The 22,910-nt window shown below is 39.9% G+C and overlaps 1 protein-coding gene across 2 annotated transcripts in view; it reads right to left on the bottom strand.

Annotated features, from left to right (window-relative positions):
- LOC148405712 (ankyrin repeat- and BTB/POZ domain-containing protein 3-A-like) overlaps positions 1 to 22,910 on the bottom strand; it is a 49,157-nt gene that overhangs the window by 5,362 nt on the left and 20,885 nt on the right. The window contains exons 2-11 of one of the 2 annotated variants that reach the window (XM_088406803.1): positions 14,724 to 14,876; positions 10,588 to 10,825; positions 8,044 to 8,196; positions 7,187 to 7,352; positions 4,865 to 4,954; positions 3,995 to 4,096; positions 2,916 to 3,009; positions 2,686 to 2,821; positions 2,347 to 2,579; positions 1,318 to 1,496 (exon numbers count right to left, since the gene is read on the bottom strand). In XM_088406803.1, coding sequence (XP_088262929.1) covers positions 1,318 to 1,496; positions 2,347 to 2,579; positions 2,686 to 2,821; positions 2,916 to 3,009; positions 3,995 to 4,096; positions 4,865 to 4,954; positions 7,187 to 7,352; positions 8,044 to 8,196; positions 10,588 to 10,825; positions 14,724 to 14,876 — 1,544 coding nt within the window. The remainder of the gene's footprint in view (positions 1 to 1,317; positions 1,497 to 2,346; positions 2,580 to 2,685; positions 2,822 to 2,915; positions 3,010 to 3,994; positions 4,097 to 4,864; positions 4,955 to 7,186; positions 7,353 to 8,043; positions 8,197 to 10,587; positions 10,826 to 14,723; positions 14,877 to 22,910) is intronic. The other variant, XM_088406804.1, reaches the window with a different exon arrangement.

Below are 22,910 nucleotides of genomic sequence, written 5' to 3'. Positions count from 1 at the left end.
AAACACACACACACAGAACACATTCAAGTTTTATACAAGCCAAAAGAAGCTCGGAATTTCTTGAAATTTTACTTTACCCTAATTAAAATGTGATTTTTTTCCCCCTTGCATTCTGTTTTGTTGTGTCTTTTTTTGTATTTGTTTTTTTTTTAATTTTCTTGTGATTGTTTTTTTTTGGGGGGGAGGGGGGTGCATCCGTTTTTTGTCCAGTGATTGCATTTTTGTTCAGTTTAAATCTTGCTTTCTTTTGCACTTGTTTTGTTGTAATTTTGCCTCCATTTTGTTTAGGTGTGTAGCATATTTTGTATGTTTCTTTTTGATTTTTTTGTGATTGTTTTTTGTTTGCGGGGTTGCATCAGTTTTTTTTTGTCTAGTGTTTGCATTTTGTTCAGTTTACATCTTGCTTTTTTTGGCACTTGTTTTGTTTTAATCTTGCTTCCATTTTGTTTAGGGGTGTAGCATATTTTGCCACTGCAGCTGTTTTCATCTTATGTCTTTTCTTTTTGTATTTGTTTTGTTTTCATTTTTTGTGATTTTTTGGGGGGGTTGCATCCATTTTTTGTCTAGTGTTTGCATTTTATTCAGTTTAAATCGTTTGCACTTGTTTTAAGTTTGCTTCTATTTCGTTTTTTTGATTGCGTCGTTTTTTTGCTGCATTTTTTTTTATTGTTTGCATTCCTGCAGTTTTAATCTCGCTGTGTCTCGTTTTTAAGTTTGCTTCCATTTATTGTTGCAGCTCTCATCTAGTCATCTAGCATCGTTTTTTCTTTTTTTTTCAGGTTTTTCTTTGAATGTGTTTACATTTCTTGTTTGCATTTGCTTGCGTTTTGTTTTGCAGCAAATTTTGCGGTCATCTCGTCGCGTCTTTTTTTTTTTTACATTTGTTTTATTTGTCGCTTTTGTGTGTCATTTGCATTTTCACTCCAAATGTGTTTGCATGTTTTTGTTCATAATTGTTATAACCCTAGAGTGCTTTCTTTTGCATTTGTTTTGCTCTAAGTTTGCTTCCATTTTGTCATTGTTACTGCATCATTTTGCTGTTTTTTGTTTAAATATTGAACATTTTAACATGAAATATTTTTTGTTTTTCTGTTGGAATTTGTTGTTTATTTCATTCTTGTGTTTGTAGTGCTTCCCTCTGTCTACCACCGTCATTTTCTTTTCAAAATATTAGTCGAAACTCCTAAAATTTGCATTTTTTAAAATAATAATATGAAGTTAATCCTACTTCAAATAAATTCTTGCTTAGCATCGAGTATGTGATTATTGTTGACTTTGAGCATTTGAGTAAGGAGCTTGGCTTTGTTTTTGGAGGACCTTGCAGGATCGCAGGATGCGGAACATGAGCGGCAGGCCGTGCGTGAGCAGTTCCTCGGTGTACTGGTCCTCGCGGATGCAGCTGAAGTCCTTGAGCAGAGCCTGGATCAGCGGGCGGCGCTGCTGCGCCAAGGCCGTCCGCAGCGACTCCAGCCACGTGTGAAGCGTCCACGCAACGCCTGGCCGCAACCATCGCAAACACCTGGTCATTATCCGCGCGTAGGCCACGTCGGCCATTTTGACATCCTTTTGGCGCGTGAATGAGAATGCAATGAATATTCCGAACATCCCTACGGGGATTTATTGACAAAATTTGCGTCAAAAAATGACATTTCGTGTAAATAACCAGTGATAAAAAAACAAGAAAAATCAAACGATGAAAATATTGGAAATTCCACTTCCTGTTGAAACAAGATAGAAATCTAATCAATTAATCGATAACATTTAGGAAGATGTATAAGCTATTTCATTTCCACCCAGCAAGACCTGAACCTCAGGATTTTTTTAGTGACCTAATGTAATTGATTACTTTAGTAACTAAAAGTACTTTGGTAAAACAGCCATAAAATAAAAAAATAAAGAAACTCTGGACTTTTGGCTTTCTGAATGTCCACTAAACCGTTCTGATAAAATGGACATCATGGACATGAGTGTGCCTGATGTCCAGTGGACAATGACGAGCGTGAAATGCGGCATAATGACCAGCAGCTCATTGATGATACTGAGATGACAGTAATGACTTGACTTGCAAGTTGAGTTCATTCCATGACAATACTTGTACCTCAAATCAGCTCTTTAAATTGAATTCAAATGGAAAATTTTCCATCTACATGAGTTGCTTCACTATTTGTGTTCAAATAACACAAATGACAATACTTGTACCTCAAATCAGCTCTTTAAATTGAATTGAAATTTCCCATCTCCATGAGTTGCTCCACCGTTTGTATTCAAATATCTACATTTGCATCGCTTGTTAGCATCAAGCTAACCATTTTTTCACGGCAGTATGCGTGGATGAGTGAGTCTGACCTAAGCTGCGGATGTCGATGGTGATGTCCACATGGCCGTGCTCGGCGCTATGGTACATGGCCTCTTTCAGGGCGCGCATCTTGGCCTTTCCTGTTCGTAGCGTCCCGCCGCCGTTAGCCTGCGACGCCGAAACCGTCTGCGCTGACGCCGAACCCTCTGCTAGGATCTCCTCCAGGGAAACCACGTCGCCCTTGCCTTTCTCCGAATGCGACAGGAGCTTCCGGAACACGTTCCTACAAACCCAAAGAGGACATTTGACGGAAACCCAGTCAGAAAATTCGGGGAAGAAGAAGTTGATATTTCACGATAATAAAATGACTTCAAACAAAACAGTGCAACCTGTGTCCGTGCGCGGCGGCCAGGCTGAAGGAGTTCATGTCGCCGAGCGGCGCCGACGAGATCCCGTTGCGGCACGCCGTGCCGATCATGGGGTCGGCGCCGCGCTCCAGGAGGAGACTCACCAACTCAAAGTTTCCTGCTCGAAATACAAACAAAAAATTCATCAATAAAAAGAAAAACGTCACCAGAAATTCAAGGGTTTTTTATTTGTACGGAATTATATTTCGGACCTGCGGCGGAGGCCAGCTGAAGCGGCGTCTCCGTGTAGTTGTCGGCGCCGTCCTGCAGCGAACCCTCCACGCCGGCGCCGTTGTCCAGCAACAACTGAGGCCAAACAGAGGAAAGGAAAACGCAAAATGGACTCATATTCCCAAAGCGTTGCAATCATTGTGTATGGAATGACGGACAGGCAGTGGCTTGATTTGGAATACACAAATGGGTAAAAGGCCAACAAAATGGGTCAAATTTTGGATATGACTTTGCCGTTTGAAGTGTAATTGCACAGCTAGGGCACTAGGTGGTGCAGTGGTGCTCTCATAAATATTTTAAATTGTTCTCAAAATCACATCGATTCATGTGATTTACAACTTTTTCTTTAGGTTTAAATGTGTTGTTGTTCCAACTCAAATTACTTTTATTATTATTTATTGATCAAATCATTTTTTTGGCATCAAATAGTTTAGTATGTCGAAAATGTTTGTTGTTTAAATGCATAGTTATTCTCAAAAAATGGGGCGCTATGTGGGGAACAGGCTTTGATTCGCTAAGTGTAATTGCACATCCAGTGCACCAGATGGTGCAATAAACATTTACATTTTTTCTCGAAATCGCTTTGATTAATGTGATTAAAATGTTTTTATGTTTCAACTCAAATTACTTTGAAGGGTTTTTTTTTTCAGTTTTGGACTAACCTGTAGCTTGTATAAACCCTGTTAAAAAAGTTATTTTTTGTTTAAATTTATATTTATATTGCGTTTTCTTTTGTTAGTGTTAAAAAAGGATACAAGTTTATATATACTTATAATTTTTTTGTGAATATCTATATGATTTATAGCCATCGTGGCGAGTTTATTTTCTGCGATTTTTTTTTTTAACTCCGTGGGTCTGGAAAATCTGAGAAAAATTTTCACAACTTCACGGGTTCCAAAATTACTTCTTGGAATTTCATCTTTTTCTCACTCCCCCTGCTCTCCTATTGGCCCGTACCCAAATATGAATCAATGATGCCCATAAATCCATAAAACCAATGCTTATTAATAACTGTATTCTTCTTTTGTTTTTGTTTTTTTTCATGGACGTGCATCACTACCTGCACGACGGGCGCATGTCCGTGCAAGACGGCGAACGTGAGCGCCGTCCCGCCGCGTGCGTCGGGGTAAACGGACGGGTGCCCGTGCACCAGGGCGGGCACCTGGGAAGTCACATGACAAAGGTTAACAGCGAACAGCGGGGGGCGCCACAAGCAGAGCAGTTGCAGGAAGAAGATGAGTTGCCAAGGGTTACGTCTACTTAGTGGCGTGTTATTTTATGGTGTTAGCGAGCGGACGAAGCTAATGCTAAGAAGAGTAGCATTGTTAAAATACGTTAGGACGAGCCAGTTAACTGCAGGCGACACCATACCATGCGTCTAAAGCCTCACGATAAATTAAATGCGTCTTTGGGCTTGGATTTTTGATCACGTTTCTTTAGGTCTAGAAATGTCTGCTAAATTTTACAAGTGTTTGGAACCTGTTTTTTTTTGTTTTTTTTTAATGCAACTGTGTCAACTGTCAGTTATCAATAAAAGACACCGGAGACAAAGAATCTAACTTGAGCCGAGCAAAGGAAGATTTGACTCGGGTTGTGTTTTTGTCATCGGTCTCTTTTATTGATAATTGACATTTTGAATTACTTTTTGATACTTTTTAATGCTTTTGGGCAATATAGCTCACTGTTTTGGAGGGCTAAATTTCCCAAAATGGTGAGTAATTTGAGTGGCTTTGAATAAGTGATGTGATGGGAAAGTGCTTGTTGGTAAAATGTGCGGCGGCGAGTCACACATTCCCTCCAGGAATGGCCCCGTGTATTATTGATGAGCAGCAAAACAAACAAAAGCAGCCGGGCAATATGATGAGCGGGCTGCGTCCTTAGCGGCGCAAATGCAAGCATGATGCAAGCATATTAGCCTTAAGTCACTCACCTCGCCGTTGACGTCAGCGCCGGCGTCCAGAAGCATTTGGACCATGGCCTCGTCCCCGCGAACACATGCGTACATCAGGGGCGTCATTCCCTGAATAAACAAAAACAGTTCTGGAATTAGAATTTGAATTTTTGACCCTTGTGCAGTATTATGTCCATTTTTTGGACAAATTCACTCTGCTCACGATATTTTAGCGATAATGAAGTGGTCACGCCACATTGAACTTTGAAACGTGGTCACCATTTGGGTGAAATTTCAGCTCCCTGGTAGCTTCTTTCAATGCCTTTGATGTAAAGATCAAAGATTGAACAAACAAGGATTAAAGATACAATGACAAAAAATGAACAAAAAAACAAATAGGCTTGTTTTAACGTTTGTTCTCATGCCACTATTATTTTTTAATTAAGATTTTTATTTTATAAAATTAAGCATTTTTTTCTTTACAGTTTTACTTTTAACCCTTAGCAGATTATGCCTTTTACTTGTACAATTCAAGCACTTTTTTTTTTACAATAGAAGCCATACAATTTTGACATATTGTGACTTTTTTTTTTTCTTGTAACCTATGTTTTTTTTTTTCCCTTGTAAAAACTATTTTTAATACAAATCAGGGCTGTCAAAGCAAAAGCAGGGTCTTTGAAGAATTAAAAAAAATAAATAAAAGAATTTTATTAAAGGATCAAATAACGCTACAACAACAGTTTTTGAATATTTTTCCTTGAATATTTTTAAAATATTTTTCTTTTAAGGTTTTACATTAGGTCCAAGATTTTACACATGTAAACAACTGTGACAAGCTTTGAAGGTTTAAAATATGGATGTTGAAAAATGCAATTATTAATTATATTAATTAATAATAATAATTAATCATGCGATGATTAATTATCAAACTTTCACAATTACTTTAAAAATATTTATACCTGAAATATTATATAATATTTAAAAAATAATAATATAATGTTGGTATAGGGTTTTTTTTTTTCAAAATGACACTTTTCAATTAAAGCTGGTATTTATTTGAATACATTTACAACTTTCCTGTTGTACAATATGAGCTTTGTTTTTTTTTTTCTATGTAAAATAATACAAAATTTAGCCTTTTCTGGTGAATGTTTTCCTGCATGCTTTTGAAATAAGTTATATATTTTTTAAAGTAGATTTTTCTTCCTGTGAAGTCTTGGCTTTTTTCCTTTTGACATTTTCCTTGTTAAAAAAACTTGCAGGAACTTTCTTACTCATATATTTCAGACAGCTTTTTTCTCCCTTTTCCCTTTTCTTGCCTTCCTGTTGGCATGGTGGTTCGCACTTGTGCCATTTTTTTTTCCAAGGGCCTCCAAAACATGGCGCATCAGCCAAAATTTTGTTCCGTTGGATTATATGCCCCCCCCCCCCCCCACCCCCACTGCCACTCCAGTGACTCATTGCTTTAGCGAAATCCCCTCTGCACTGTGTCCTGCTGCAGCACATTCAAATCTTCTTTCGTTGAATTGTGCAAATGGCGAATAAGTGGCGAGGGAATAAGTGGCGAAGGGAATGACCGTTACGTAGCACAGCTTGCACACGGGATGGCTTTTTTTATTTTTTTTAGGTAATTGTTTGATATTTCTATTGTGCAAAGTGGCTTTTGGAGCAAAATTGGCAAGAGAAGAGAACGTGCAGCGGCGAAGGGTTAACTGGGCCTTCTGCTCGGCACGACGGCTCAAGCAACACTTGGTTGTGTGGGAGACGGCGACGTGGCGGCGCCGACATTGGCTCGAGCCACCAGAAGATGCTTTGCGCTCTCGACTTTTCATTATGATCCTCTACAAGCCAAAAGAAATGAGTGATGGACGACTGAAGATGATGCTGGCCACCCTTCCACTTGGGGGCAGCAGGATTGCACATTTTAATACACTATATATATATATATATATATATATATATATATATATATATATATATATATATATATATATATATATATATATATATAAAATGTTTTTTAATACTGAGACAGGTGCAGTACAGGTTTCTTTTCAAATTGAGAGGCAATTAATTGCAACATGAAGCAGCGAACATAAATTGTGCGACAGAATCCTTTGCGAAACATCGTGCGCATTTATTTTGTCATTATCGATTCAATTTTCCGCCACATGAATTATTTTCTGGATCTAAATCAAATACGGCTACAAATGTTGCTCCAAAGTCTAATCACACACACTGGTTAGGGAGTACTTAACTGAAAAAGTATTTGGCATCCGGTTGGTGTTTATAGTGTTTATAGTTTTCCATCAAGAAAGACCACCTGAATTGATATACTTTCGACGAGGGTTTAGACAGTACCTGCTCGCTGACGCTGTTGATGCCGTCGGGTCCAAGCAGGTTGACGGCCTGCTTGACGAGGTCGGTTCGTCCGCAGTTGAGCATGCGGAAACCCAGGTCCTGCAGGAACTTGGCCTCTGTGGAGGCGGCGTCCATCTTGCGGGAGCCGCACAAACAATCTTCTGCTCTGCGCACAGTACGGTAATAATTCCTGTTTAGTAGTGGTTCTCAAGTGGGAGTATGTGAGGGTTCGCAAGCATTTTTCTTTTCAAATGGAGAGCAAATTAATTGGAACATGAGGGGACTGATTTCTTAAGTGGTAGTTAGGCTGACAATACATCTCATTGTGTATCATACGCGAGTCCTCCTCTGCTGCGGATACCGGTGACGTCTTTTCAAATGAAGAGCAAATTAATTGGAATATGAAGGAACTGATTTCTAAAGTGGTAGTTAGGCTGATAATACATCTCATTGTGTATCATATGCGAGTCCTCCTCTGCTGCGGATACCGGTGACGTCTTTTCAAATGAAGAGCAAATGAATTGGAACATGAAGGAACTGATTTCTAAATTGGTAGTTCGGCTGACATTACATCTCATTTTGTATCATACGCGAGTCCTCCTCTGCTGCGGATACCTGTGACATCTTTTCAAATAAAGAGCAAATGAATTGGAACATAAAGGAACTGCTTTCTAAAGTGGTAGTTAAGCTGACAATACATCTCATTGTGTTTCATACGCGAGTCCTCTGCTGCGGATACCGGTGACATCAGAGGCGGGAGTTTTTTCTGATTGGACACGTCAGTAACCTTCCGCTACTGGCACCTAGCGACTTAGCATGCTTGTATATGAACCGTTATCGGTGCGGCGAGGGCTCACTTGATCTGTCTGGGCTCGCAGTCGACGCCGGGCAGCATAAGGCGGGCGGCCTGCCGCACGTCGTCGCTGTCCACCGCCGGGCTGCGGCGGTGCTCGGCGTGCGCCACCGCCACCCGAATCCACTCCATCAACGGCGGCATCGCAAGGAACGGCCTGGGGGGGGCGTCAATACCGGATCTAAATCACGTTACCCGTATCGACTTCCTCATTATGCTTCTCTATAAAGTCCCATGGATGGTGATAAAATAGATTTAGACTTTGTGCCAGAGATGCTAAAACTCTTACGAGCGGCCTTCCATCAAAAGAATGCAGTGAGCTTGTCATGTATCTCAACACATATTTGCGCTCTGTGTTTTTTTTTTTTTTTTTTTTCATATTGTACGGTGTTTTCACTTCCATAAGGCATGAATTAAAGTCTTGAATTTCCTCTGAAAAAATTCAAAAAAAATAAAAATTGATGGTGCATGCTACTATCTGGTAACCCTTGTGTCCAAAAATGTTGAAATTTTTAGTACGTTTTGGACCATTTCCTGCTGAACAGTAAATATGCTGGCCGCGATAAACAAATTAGAGAAGTTTAGGTAATACATGCACAGAAAAAAATGTTGGGACAAAAGAAAAAAAAGGAAAAATAATAGATTTCGCTCATTTTCTTGTTTTGAGGAAAAAGACATCTGCCGATGGGGTAAAAATATTGATCATAGCCTAGAAAACCGAATTTAAGACTTTTCTAATGGTTTTAAAACCAATCTGAGTGCACAAAATTCAAAATTCAGAACCAAGTTCCAAATCAAATTCAAGCAAATGATTCATTTTAATAAAGTCATTTTTATTTAAAAAGGCTTCGTAGCATTTTTTTAGATGTAGCTTAAATTAAGCGTTTTTGTTTTTTTTTCTCGTTTGAGCCTCAATTCAAGCTAATATTTTTTCAATTAATTAAAAATCTTCTTTTCTTGTGGATTTTTTGCCGTATATGTTTCCTTTTTTGGACAAAAAAAAAATCTCATTATACGCTTTTTCTCAGGTTCTTGAATTTGTCTTTCATGCTTCTTTTTTGTTGTTTGCTTCTTTTTTCTTCTGTGCTGCTTTGTACTGTGCTCATTTTTTTGTTTGCGTCTTTGTTTTTTCTTTTGTGCTTCATTTTTTGCGTGCTCTTTTTTATTGCCCGTGTCTTTTCTCTTGCGTGCTTCTTTTTTCTTTTGTGCCTCTTGTTTGATCTTTTTTATTGTTTGCTTCTATTGTCTTGCATGTATCTTTTTTTCTTTTGTGCTCTTTTTATTTGCTTTTTTTTGCGTGCTCTTTCCTTCTTGTGCGCTTCTTTTTTCTTGTGTCCCGCATTCTTGTGAGTTGTTTTTACTTTTTATTTGCCTTTTTTTTTATTTTCTAAATTTTTTGTTTGTGTGATTTGCACTTCAGGGCCACCGTAACTTTGGGTCGAGGCAAACAAAAAACACGCGCAAGCCTACTAGCACGGTTAGCATCTCCCACTAGCCATCTGGGACGTCAGCTGTCAACAATTAATTCTCTGTGTGCTATTAACAACAAAAACAACATGATGACACCTCCGAAGCGCATCAAGAAATTATTGACAGTGGCGAGCATCTGCTGAGGAGACCACCAAACAAAGATGGCCGCCCGCTTCACCGTGATGAAATAGCCTCTTACAAACATATTCAACGGCACGCTCACGAGCAAATTTGGAAATGCACAGTTGGATCGAAAGTGGGTGAAAGGTCAGAATTAGCAACAAGCAGAAAGCCTACTGGGAAAACATGCTAGCGCTCCTATTTGGGTATTCAGGGTTCAAATGAGGTCAGGCCGAAAGTAAGCCGGGCCTCATCTGGCATCGCCCGTCATCACGGCCTTCCATTTTTCCTCATTTTCGATTCATTTTACGCTCCTGCATTCTGCTTCTCTTTTCTTCGATGGGAAGGATTTCGACATTTCAAATGGAAGCGACACAAACAAGTTCAACAATGCAAAAATGTCAGTAACCAAACAATGAATGTTGACACCTGCCCGAATAAAAAAGGAAAAAAATTATAAATGGATTGGAAATGCCTGAGTCCACCACATTTACTCTACTTCTGTAAAATTGAATTACATTAGATTTTTTTTCTGGATTTTTTTTTTTTATCTTCAAATACTTTTATATGATACAGTTATTGTAAGAATATCTGTTTATAGGTTATCCCATATTTGTTTCTACAACATCTATCATGGATATTTTCTGTTGTCATGTTTCCTGCAGCTGTAATCAATCACAGGCATGATGACCCAAAAACATAATCACAGGCGTGACAATTTAACACAAGCACCTAATCACAGGATGGAACAGTCCGGGGTCTGTCCATGTTCCTGGGAAAGATGATAGCAGTGATTGCATGGACTGATAGCGTATGGACTTGCATCTACATCCACCACTATCAGAAACTGATTGTTAACTTGCTGTCAGAATATCTCTAATCTTTCAGGGGAGCAAGTGCTTTTGTAACTAGGGCCAAACCTCATAATCTTAATTAAAATCCCAAAAATGGCATGTACCTCTCAGTGTGCAGTGTGACCTTGGGGGGCTCCACGTTGGGGTTTTCCCATTCTATCTGCGGACAGTGCATGAAGTAACATAAGGTGTAGAGCGCCTCAGGCTCCCAGTGGATGCCGGCGCAGGCCGCAGTGCCCGAGTTGACCCCCGTGTGGTGCTGCTGGTGGAGCGGGCTGTCGTTGCTGGAGTTCTTGATGTGCAGCGGTTGCAGGTGGTGCATGGCCCGCGACACCAAGTCGCCTGCAATCGGAACCACAACCGGAATCACAACCTCACGTAACCTTATCTCTGTGAAAATTTCACATCAAAGAAATTTCACATCAAAGGGAAAGCATTGAATGATGACACCAGGGAGCTGAAATTTCACCCAGGTGGTGACAACATGTCAAAGTTCAGCATAGCACGACCACTTAGTTTATCACACTAGCAGGAGTGTGGCATCCCTTGGCCAAAATACGATGTGAAAGAAAATGACCAAAAATGGTAAAAATATTGCGCAAGGGGGTAATAAAATATATTTTCTGTTATAAACAAGATATTTCCTTTCTGGCAATATCTCAATGAAATTGGAAGTTTGCAGGTAATATGTAGATATGACATATGTGATTTTGGCGCAAAGGAAGGCTTCCAGAAGGTGAGGTTAGCTGCATTTGTTTTTTTTTTTTTTTAATTCTTTTGGAATTGTTGAAGGTTGTCAGTCGCGCCTTCTTTCCAGGAAGCCAGCCCGACATGAAGATAAAGAGGACAAAACAAAAGAGGGAGATTCTGGAAAGCGTCCAAGCTTGGCGAGCTGGGGGGGGGGGGGGGGGGGGGGGGGGGGGGTGCCTACAAATAACAACTTTGATTTTTAACGAGACAAACCGCTAATGTCTCCCTTGATGAAGCGCCTTTGTGCTGCTTCATTAATTCTTCTGCTGTCGTTGCTTGTTTTTAATTTGAAGGTTTTTTTTTTTTTTTGGGGAGGGGGGGGGGGGGGCTAGCTAAGCCAAAAAAAAAAAAAATACAAGGAAGCAGACTCATCACTTTGTACTGTATACTGACAAAACGTAGAATATACATGCATAATAAATGAAGAATTCATTCTTTCTATTTTTATTCCGAGTCGGTCAGCGGTGTCCTCATCAGACAAAAGACGGAAGACCGTTCCTGTCCAGGAAAAACGAGGACATTCTCGTTTGAGATGAATGGATTCATTGCTTTAAGTGAATTCCTGGCAAGCGAGGCCACCGAATGGTCGCCGCCTGTCTCGTTCCTGCAAGGCCGTCTTTAGGACACCCGCCAAAACAAAAACCTTTATCCAGTAAAACTGAAGGCACGCTGAAAGAATGCAAATTTAAATATTTTATAGCTTCGCACAGTATTTTTCCACCATTCTTGTCACTCCTTTCTGACGAACGTGGCAGACATCCTGAGTATTTTCAAGCATGGCTGCCTGAGACTTTTTTGGGACGCTTCTCCTGATAGACATTCCTACCAAATTTCACATTTCCAAGTCAAACGGTCTTCGGCTGAATTTTTGACCAATGTGCGGTATTTTGTCCAATCTTTTGACCCTGACATGAAACGCATTTTACATCAAGCATTAAAAAATTACACCAGGGAGCTGAAATTCCACCCAAATGGTGGCCACATGTCAAAGTTGAAACCACTCATACTAGCAGGGGCGTGCTAGAATGATGTGACAGAAAATGACCAAAAATGGTCAAAATACTGCACAAGGGCTAAATCATGCTAATTGCTATGTTTACATACATAAACATCTCATAAACGCCAAGCCTAATATTTCGATAATGAAGCACAGGTTAGAGCAGAAACAAAAATCTTAAAAATTCACTTCGCAATGGTCATCATGAGGAGATGCTCAAGAAGGACGGCCAAAAAGACACAAAGGGGAAGCCATTTTGTTTTGTCATTTCAGGTGAAGTCATCCACGAGCAAATTTTCTGCAGTATGGTCAAGTCCACAAAATTAGAAAATTGCTCCTCAAATGATGATTCACAAAACTGCTCTACAAAAAAAAAAAGGAGCCTTGGTATGCTAAGTTTTGCATATTTGTTATCTCAATTTTTCGACAATTTTTTTTTTTTTTTCCCATTGTACATAGACAAACCATGCGACCAAAATATCCTCTCTCAAAATTTTTTTTTAACGCCATAGTCCGAGAAATGAGAAATCAAAAATGCAAAATAAACTTTGGCAGCGGAATATTCCAGTTTTTCTGTATTTCACACTTCAAAACAATGAATTTCGTACAAAATAACATGGAAAATAAAGCTCACTTCCCTGTAAAAAGTCAGTATCCACAAGCAATTTTCGTTTTGTTCCCAAATCCAGACCAAGACCACTTAGGAACTCCAACGTTGACCAAGACGAAAGCAGAATTACCCCAAATTTGAGTTTTGCGTGGATAGAATAAGGCGGCAAAGTTTGGTGACAGGCTCTAAAAACGGAAAGTGAAATAACTCAACTCCAAATGTCACTTCTCGACATTAGCGCAGGCTACTCGCAACTTCCATTCGGTTCTACATCCCCATTCGTTTCCAATGTGTCACCGCGGGAAAAATGAAGCCTGGCAGCGTATAAAGTCGAAGATAATAAAAAATAGATGAAAGGCTATGCATGCCGGTGAATCTCATGACGCTCTCCATTAGAAAAAGCCATTATAAGCCCAACGCTCCATCCGAATGATGGAGAAGACGCGCTGTCCTAAAAGCACTCCACGTGCGAAAAAAACTCCATTCATCTCCTGAATCTCATCGACGAGTACGTGATACTCACCAGTAGGGGTGGGAATCTGACTGCCTCATTTTATCCGATTCCGATTATGGGGTCTCCGATTCCGAACGATTCAATACAAAATGATTTGTGTGCAAAGAATCATCATACTAATATATATATATATATATATATATATATATATATATATATATATATATATATATATATATATATATATATATATTAGTGGGTCCCAGTGTTAAGCATTGAGAACCCCAGGTAAAAACATCAAAATTGTACACACATATTAAAAATTGGTACCAAAATAGTATATATAGTAAGTGCTACGTAGATATAATATACATGTATACAATCCGAAATTTTTGCTTTTTTTTTTTTATGAGTACGGAAATTCAATCCCAGATACTTAACTACATTAAGGACATTGCTTTCCAGATACAGTGGGCCCCCGTGTTACGACATTAATCCGTTGGGGTCATAAGGCGAATTTGTTTGGTGTGGCGCTTGTTATGCCCATATTCCCGGGGTTATCTCCAGCATTATTTCCATATAAATCATCTCTTTAACATCACTAGCAATCTTGGGACCCATGGCTAACCCTTTCAACTTTGAATTAAGGAGTAAAATGCACTATAAAGACGCTTTTGTAGCCACTCACAATCGAACAAAGCTTTACCGTTCCGCCATTTTGAAGCAAGTGAGGCCGACCAATAGCAGACCAGCATCTCTGTGAGGAGACGCTGACCAATAGTAGACCAAAATTGTTGTGACGTTTTGCAGGGACGGCAACAGGCAATAAGTGTAATTACTTAAAATCGCCTGCAGATGGAGACGAAACAACACAAATACAGCCAAGCCCCTGGGGTCATGACAGTTGCAAATTTAGAAAAATGTCATAAAGAGGGGATGAAAAAACTCATTACTCCACGTTGCAACATGAAAATAACGTAAGTCAGGGACGTTGTAATGTATATATATATTTATTTATTGTCTCAATTGGCAAGCTGACAGTGGGAATGTCAACCAGATTTTTTGCTTGCGCATTGAATGTTCATTTGTCCAGAGAACATGGCAGTACATCCAACCAGCCTTAATGTCATGTTTTTGTTGAGTGTATTTATGAATAGGGCTGATGCCATTGAACATTTTGAGGGCATTGAAAGTGAAAATATTTTGATATTTGACGACGCGACGACCCTTTCAAACTCAGCACAAGTCTGGTAATAATAAGGCCAGGTTGGTGAAAAATCCGCTGACACCCTTGTTAATTTGGCATGTATTGAATAAAACGCCTGAAATTTGACTCAAATGTTTTGAGATCTTGTCAAGTGAAATTCGAATAAAACGTTTCAAATTTTCGTCAACTAGACAACCTAAACCAAATGGAAAATTTACTCACTCAGCTCGGCGATGCTTCCCACTCGCGTGGCGAGCAGCGACTGCTCCAGAGTTCGCACTTCTGCTTGAGTGTAGCAGCCGTGACCTTGGCCTTGACCGGAACGCTGCTGCTGATCCCGGTGGAGGTTGAGACTCTCGGGGAGGCTCAACACACCTGCAGGAACAAGGTCGGGAACAACTGTTATGAAATTGTGAGGCCAGATCATTCAAATACTTTTTGGGTTTCTTGATCTTTCAAACTTCAAAGACAGCGACAAAAAGCGACATTAGCGAAAAGGAGCCAACGGGGAAACTCAAAAACTCCAGCGAACGATAAAGAAGGACGCAGCTGACGGAACGACGACGTCGCAAGTATGTAAAGATATAAAATAGCAAAATGGAACCTTTTTTTATGGAATGAAAGAGTACAAAAACTCCCAGGGTACATCAGGAAGTTCTGATTAGCAAACAAGGCAAGTTCATATCTGAAGCTTAACACCATCAAACACTTTTGATTCCGTCAAGCTGTGCAGTTTATAGAATGTTTCCTATCAACGTCTCCAGAAATTCATCCCTGTACAAACGTAAGCATTTACTTGTCGTCTTGGGGAGAAGTGCGCAGTAAACAACTTTTGGAGTCAATCCCCAAATGTGAGACTGGAATTCGGCGAGGAACGCGGCTGGCAAACGCACGCGGCGGGAATTCCGGCAAGCTCTTTCTGGAAAGTCCCAGCGAGACCTGACCAAAGAAACATTCCCACATCGAAGTATATGAAACTTGGAGGAAAGTCGTGCGGCGCCCAAATACGATTGTGGATGCCTGAGGACTATTTGTGGTTCTCAAACTGGGGTCTGTGGTCTGACTGCAGAGGGTCCGTGAAATCATTTGGGTTATTCATAAAAACATACGTGTTAATTTCATGTTATTTTATAATCAAATGTGAAAGTATTCATTACCCTTCAATAAAACAATCAAGTCAATCAGTTTGACTCATTCAATGTTATTTTTTTTTTTTTAAGAGTTGAAACATTCAATCCCAGATACTTACGTATTGATTTAATAACTAAGTACAGTGGACCCCTGTGTAACAACGTCCCTGATTTACGTTATTTTAATGTTACGACGTGGAATAGAGTTTTTTCATTCCCTCTTTATGACAGGTTCCCGGTTATGTGACCAAAACAACTGTCATGACCCTAGGAAGTTGGCTGTACAGTGATGTCTCCTACTTCGCGGTCTCAGATATCGCAGTCTCAGTACTTTGCAGGTTTTTCCAGGAAAAATTAAAAATATTTCAAATTAAAAATAATTAAAAGAATGCGCAAAAATGGAAAAAATTGAAAAAAGCAAAAAAGTACTTTATACAGTACTGTATTCATCAAATAAGTAATTAAGTAATTAAGTAATTAAGAATTCCTCAAGCGTTAGAGCTCATGACTTTTTTTTAATCTTATTTTGAAATGCATGCTTTTAATTTGTCAGGTCGCGTTGCATTTCCGTTTCCTGTTTTACGTTCACTGTGCGTCATTCGGCTAGTTACGGTGACGTAGGGACTGACAACGTAAACTCATATTTATAGTTTATTATCATTTATGTTGATAACGCACGCTACTGCCTATGTTTAGTAAGCGATGACTGTTTATTCTGTTTATGTGTTCGTTTGTGTAGAGGTTGCGCTTTATAGTTAGCAGTTGTTAGTTGTTGCTAACCCGCTAATGTCGGCTAAAAATACAGTCAATTCATAGATTAAGTGTATATATGTTAGTTTACTGACTTTAAGATTGTTGTTGATTTATTACTCAACAGATACTATATGATATACCATACATGAGCCAAAATAAATGTTCAACGTGATGACTTGCGTACTCTTTCACCGGAGTCTTGGTGCAGATAACCAGTCCTGAGAACAAATTCTCAACAAACTAAGTAATATTTGTTATTTAATGAATATACAGTAATGTTAATAATGTTAATAAGGATAATGTAATGTTGAATAATAGGAGAAAGGAAATAAAATACGCAAAAAAATACAAAAAAAAAGGATTGTTTATGGTTACTGCGGCTATATTGGGGCATACATAGAAACCTAGGAACTGGTACCCTACTTCGTGGGTTTCAGACTTCGCGGGGGGTCGACACCCCCCATTAACAGCGAAGTAGGGGGGGATCACTGTATTTGTGTTGTTTTGCCTCCATCCGCTGACGTTTTTAGGTAATTGCACTTATTTACTTTTGTCATCTAACTGCTTCCATGCAACGCGTGACTTCAATGCTGATCTGCTATTGGTCGGCCTCACTTGTTTAAAATGGCGGAACAGGAAAGCTTTGCTCGATTGTGAGTGGTTACAAAAGCGTATTTATGTGCATTTTACTGCTTAATTCAAAGTTGAAAGGGTTAGCCATGGGTCCTAAAATCGCTAGTGATGTTAAAAAGAAAAGTAAGAAGATGATTTATATGTAAACGAAGCTGGAGATAATCAAGAAATACAAAGCTAGCCTAGGCTAGGCTACCTTTACTAGGGTATGAGCATAACAAGACCCACTCAAAGGAAAATAAATCCTTTCTATATTTTACTCTCTACTTTCTATATTTACTTACTATACTATTTTGGTACCAATTTTTAATATGTATGTACACTTTTGATATTTTTACCTGGGGTTCAAAACGCATTAGCTATTTAACATACGACAAAATCGCCTTACGACCCCAACCGCGGAATGGATTAATGTCGTAACACGGGGGCCCACTGTATCTGGAAAGCAATGTCCTTAATGTAGTTAAGCATCTGGGATTGAATTTCCATACTCTTTAAAATAAACACAAAAATACATTCCTGGCATTGAAAATAATCATTTTGAAATTTGTCAAAATGTGTTTTGTGTCTACAATTGCTTGCCGCTAGCAAATCTGAAGCGGGATTTTATTTTACATTGCTGATTTTGACTATACATTAGGACCAATTTGGCAATTTCCAGTTTTTATTTTCTAAACTTCAGCATAGCTGTATATAAGTAAACTTTTCAAATTGAATCAGTTGGTGAATAAAAAGGGAAATTTCTTCAATGCTTGCAAATATTTGCAATGGGTTTCTTTGGAAAATTTGCTTTCTAAAGGGGGTCCCTGACTCCAAAAAGTTTGAGAACTCCCAACCTATGTAAGCACTTAAGTCAGGGATAGACTTTTGCAAAATTCGCCCAAATTGGGCGACTTGTACTCTGAGAAGTAGGCTAAGTCAAAGTGGCTTCAGGGAGTGAATTTTTTCTTTGTCATTGGTGTGAGGATCAAGCAGAAGGGTATAATGTGCTTTTCCCCGAGCTTCTCTTTGATGGCGGGCCAATTCCCTGTGAAAGGCCCACTGCGGTAGTTCACCTTTGAACACTCACACAAAAAGGCGGAATTCCTTTTACAGGGGGATTACCGTGGCGATAATCCTTGTCAAGGTCAATGAGGTCACATTGATCCACCTTCTTGATGACGAGCGACTTGCGGCCTTTCTCCTCTCCAGCCGCAGAAATCGATTCTCTCCAGGAGGAGTGCGGCAATCCCGTCAAAACGCCTACCCTCACCGGTGAGAAAACTCTGCCGGAATATTAACAGGTAGTCGCTATGGCAACAGGCCACTGCGCTGGGATTGGCTCAGCGGGTCTAAGCGTATGGGAAGCGCAAACATCATAAAAAGACTCGCAGCTGCACGCTTGGACAAGCAAACGTATAATAGTCCTGTCCCGCAATCAGAAGAACAATCGATCGATACGTCGTTTGTTAGATCTCCAATCAATACATCGCCCACCCAAAAGACTGCGGAAAGAAAGAGAAAGACAACAGAAAGTGGTAGTCGGCGCGTTAGTGTAAAATATGTGCGATTGAAGTTGAAATAAAGGTTACCGTGGTGACAATGGTCCAAAAAAAAAAGACAAAAGAGCTCGCCCCGCACACAAGGTGACGGCAGAAAAGCAAGGCAACAATCGTGATGACATAATTCTGCTTGTTTGGGAACATTGGGAGAGGCAGCTTTAGAAGTTCCGGGTCAACGCACAAGCAAGGTTTGCGCCCTGCTTGAAGTTTACCGTCGTGATTGCTGACATTACCTCAGGCTGCCATGTACCCCCCCCCCCCCCCCCCCCCCAAAAAAAAAAAAAAAAAAAAATTCTGTGATAAAAAGCCTGTTTTTGCCTGTTTTTGATGAGCGACTGTCATATGATCAAAAGTCAAAGGATTTCCGCTAGTGCACAACATCAAATCAGTTTACAGTGACCAAACTTATTGTCGGGTTCAGGCAACCTAAAGCAAAAAACAAGAAGGAAGAAAAAGTGCTATTATTTACAAGGAGGGCTCCTCTTTTATTCGTTAGGGTTGGCCTTAGTTACAAAAGCACTTTCTGCTACAAAAGGTTAAGGGAGACATTATGGCAGAAAGATAATCACTTTCTGATAGTGGGGGATGTAGGTGCAAGTCCATATATTATCAGTCTGCGCAATCACTGCTAAGTTCATTCCCAAGAACATGGCGACAGACCCCGTGCTGTTCCATCCTGTGATGAGGTCACCGTGCCTGTGATTAGGTCATCATGCTTGTGATTCATTAAAGCTGCAGGAGACATGACAACTCCAATAGAAAACATCCATGTCTATCTATATACACGAGCAATTATACTAAGTAATTTTTCCATTCTGAAATAAGAAAAAAAGTATAGATTGACTGATGGTCACCCCCCCCCCCCCCCCCCCGCCTCCTCCCAATATGGAGTCTTCAAATAGTGTATTTTGTTTGATGTAACCGTTTTTGTAATTGGTTTTGAAAAGAATGACTCCAGAGGTTGAAGGCATTCAAATATCGTAAGAACATATACAGTGGCAATTCAAGAAAAATCATTTGTTCCAAAAGTCGTTTTGTAATGCTTGTGAGACACTTTTTAAATGTAAATAGCCTAATTTGTTCCAAGGCCCCCCTAAATGTTCCTGAATCCCTTTAAATTAATAATATTAATAAATTATTTCAAAACTGTAACGTGCATATTAGAATGACATTAGTGCATAAAAATCATGGAATTAAAAGCACATTATGTAAAGAATAATAAAACATGCTCCTAAAGTCTTTACATTAATAAATAATATCATTTCTGCCAGCCCAGTAAAAATTAATCTTTAACGACTATAGCCGTCATTGGCAGTGAACGAGTTCAATGTTCATCTGGAAAATTATTGTTGTTTGTTTCAACTAACGCATTATCATTCTTTGATATATGTAAAGTGACAAATCAAATATTTTACTCATTACTGCCAGCCCAGTAAAAATGGATCTTGGACGTCTATAGCCGTCATTGGCAGTGAATGAGTTACATAAGGGTAACATTGTATATTGTCTTTCCTTTTCCTGGATTTTTGAAGTTCCTCCCTTGATAGCTTTAAGAATCTTCTCTTTCACTTGTCCCTGCACTCTTACAGACCACCAGACTTCTTTGTTAAGCTTCAAAAACAAAGAACCCCCCCCCCCCAAAACTATTTGTTTACTGATCTTGCCGAAATCCAAAAAAAAATCCACTGCAGGGTCCACATACCGATGGGACCGTAATCATTTTTGGGAGTGAGACTTGCACGCGGCAAAGCAAAAACAAAACAAAAGCTCCCTGGGGGAGGTAGCAAAGTGAAGTGAAGTCCTGACAGTGGCAGATCGGCGCTGTTAAGACCTTCATCTTCTTTTTGCTGCTGCCAGCACCACGGTGGCAACATTCCGGCCCCTGACAGCTAAGATGCTGAGTGAGGTTGAGGGGGCGGGACTTGGGGGGAGGGGTAGGCCGTGGCCCCGGCCTGCCACTGCCTGTCACCGTGACGACCCCGGATGGAATCGCAGGTGACGGCGCGCCCCGTCAACCGGGTCGTTAATGGAGGTGTCAGGTGTGGCGCTGACTTGTTCGTCAAGCTTTTTCCGACTTTTCCCGAGTGACGGCCTTCGCCGGGGTCGCGTTTCCTGGCGCGGCTGAAGAAACATCAAACTCACGCCGCGGGCCACTTGTTTTTCCCCGATGTAGGCACAAGAAAATTGTTTTCAAGTATTCATCGCACGTGAAAAACAATTCCCTTAAGAAATTAACTCATTCAATCCCAAAGACGTAATTTTACGTTTTTAAGAGTTCGGACAATCGATACCATGTGTATATTTTTTTCTAAATATTTTCACGTTAGGTTAAAGTGTTGAAAAGTGACTGGTAAATAAAGAGTTAAATAAAGACAAAAATACTAATTTATTAAAGCTAAACACGGACTATCCCTTTAAATGCCACAATGAGCTAGCATTTAACTTAATATGGCAAATCCAGACTGTGCTGTGTATTTACAGGGAATCGTTTTGTGGTTTTTTTTTGCGGTATGGCGGGCGGCATCCAATTAGAGAAGTGGGTCAGCCGCGAGAGGAGCCAGAAGAGCAGAAAAAAAAAAAAAACTGGCCTTCCTTCCCACCACATTAGCGAGTGCCGGACTTTGCCCACATCACTCAGATCTTCCTCAAATAGTCCAGTGGAAAGACGCGGGTAACCACGCGAGGGAATTTTCCGATTGGGCTTTCTATCATTAGCTTTGGACCAAAACGCAAAGAGTGCAAGTGATTCTTTTTGCGCAAAAAAGTTGCATTTGTATGCAGCGTGCATGCTAGTTGAACTTCCTGTTGACTATATAAGGACATGAATTCTTTTTTTCTAAATGCGAGACCTTCCTCCCTCAACATTGCACCAGAAATAATGCAGTTTACTTAGTGATTTAACCCGATTTACCTCCCATTTTCTCGCACGAGTGTTTAGACCGTAATGATGTCAAAACACCGTTGCCATGGCGACAAGTTATTCGCCAAAACAAAGCTAGTTTTGAGTGTCTTAACATGCATGGAAACGCGTGAAACTTTACACAATGATAAGGCCTGGCAAAATCATTTAATTCTTATTCAATTCTTGCACAATTACCACAAAATGGCTCAGTAGCGCCCCCAATAGTTTTTTTTTATGGAAGCAGCTTCAGTTGTATCTATCATCGCGCTCTATGGAAGTTTGTAGGCACGAGACCTACAAAAATGTCTATTGCAGTCATATGCAAGGATGTACAGAATATGAGCTGTAAATTTTTGAATGTCCATTTTTGGTCATTTACTTTTCCCCACTACGCAAGGGTGTCAAACTAATTTTTATTGTAGGCCACGTTGTAGGGCCATTATGACTAAAGTCAAATACGTTTCAAATATGATCGTCACACATTTACCTAGTTTGGAAATTAGAGGCCAGGAAAACTGTTCAAGAGGAACAGGTAATAAAAAAAAGGTGCTTGTTTATTAAGAAACGTTTAAAAGTGGAAGACAACTTGCAAACTTGGCATTTTTAGCCAAAAACTTGTCATTTTGAGGGCCGCATGAAATCATGTGGCGGCCCAGAACTGGCCCCCAGGCCTTGAGTTTGACACCTGTGTCCTAACGGGTTTTTCAAAATTTGGATGTACCACTCAGGAACTACTGGGAAACATACCTGGAAATTCACATAAACACGGACCTAAATAAGTGAGTCCCTTGAGGAGCACCACACAGAGAAAAAACAAAAAAAAACAGCTCAAGTGTAACATATAAATCCCTGATGTAAAGTGAGCCTTCAAGCATGGAGATTTTCTTCCCAAGAGCTTCTAAAGAAAACATAAGGTCACATAAAGTGGACTGAACTGAGCGAATGCAAATGAAAGCCAGCTGGGCGTGACGGACGGCAAAAGCAATGCTGCCCAAGGGCCACCGAGAAATCAAGCTAAACATGGAAACACAGGTGGAGGGAACTTGTGGATTTCCCCAAGTAAAACCACAAGAAATATCAAGTTTAGCTCATCACATCAATGCAAAGCACCCAGCTGTGACTGCAGCCACAGCTAACAATAGGTACAAAGATGCTAATGTAGCGAGGAATAGCAAAACTCTTTTTTGATGAAAGTAGAGCGACATGCATTCTTTGTAAGTAGGAGCTTGCTTATCACAGAAGCTCAAGTTTAGCTTACCACATAAATGCAAAGCACTCATTGGTCACTCCTTGTATCGTCAAAACGGTTTTGTGGTTCAACATAGCATGTTAAGATGGATGACATTTAGTGAACTGACAAAATGCAGCCCAATCTTCACATATATATTTTTTATTTAAAAGAAATCATGTGAAAGTTTCCATTCCAAATCATGGAATCCTGGAAAGATGA

Source organism: Hippichthys cyanospilos, chromosome 22, assembly GCF_059441005.1.
Source record: "Hippichthys cyanospilos isolate Australia breed blue-spotted pipefish chromosome 22, RoL_Hcya_1.0, whole genome shotgun sequence".
Classification (NCBI taxonomy): Eukaryota; Metazoa; Chordata; class Actinopteri; order Syngnathiformes; family Syngnathidae; genus Hippichthys; species Hippichthys cyanospilos.
This window is presented reverse-complemented; position numbering and strand designations above follow the sequence as displayed.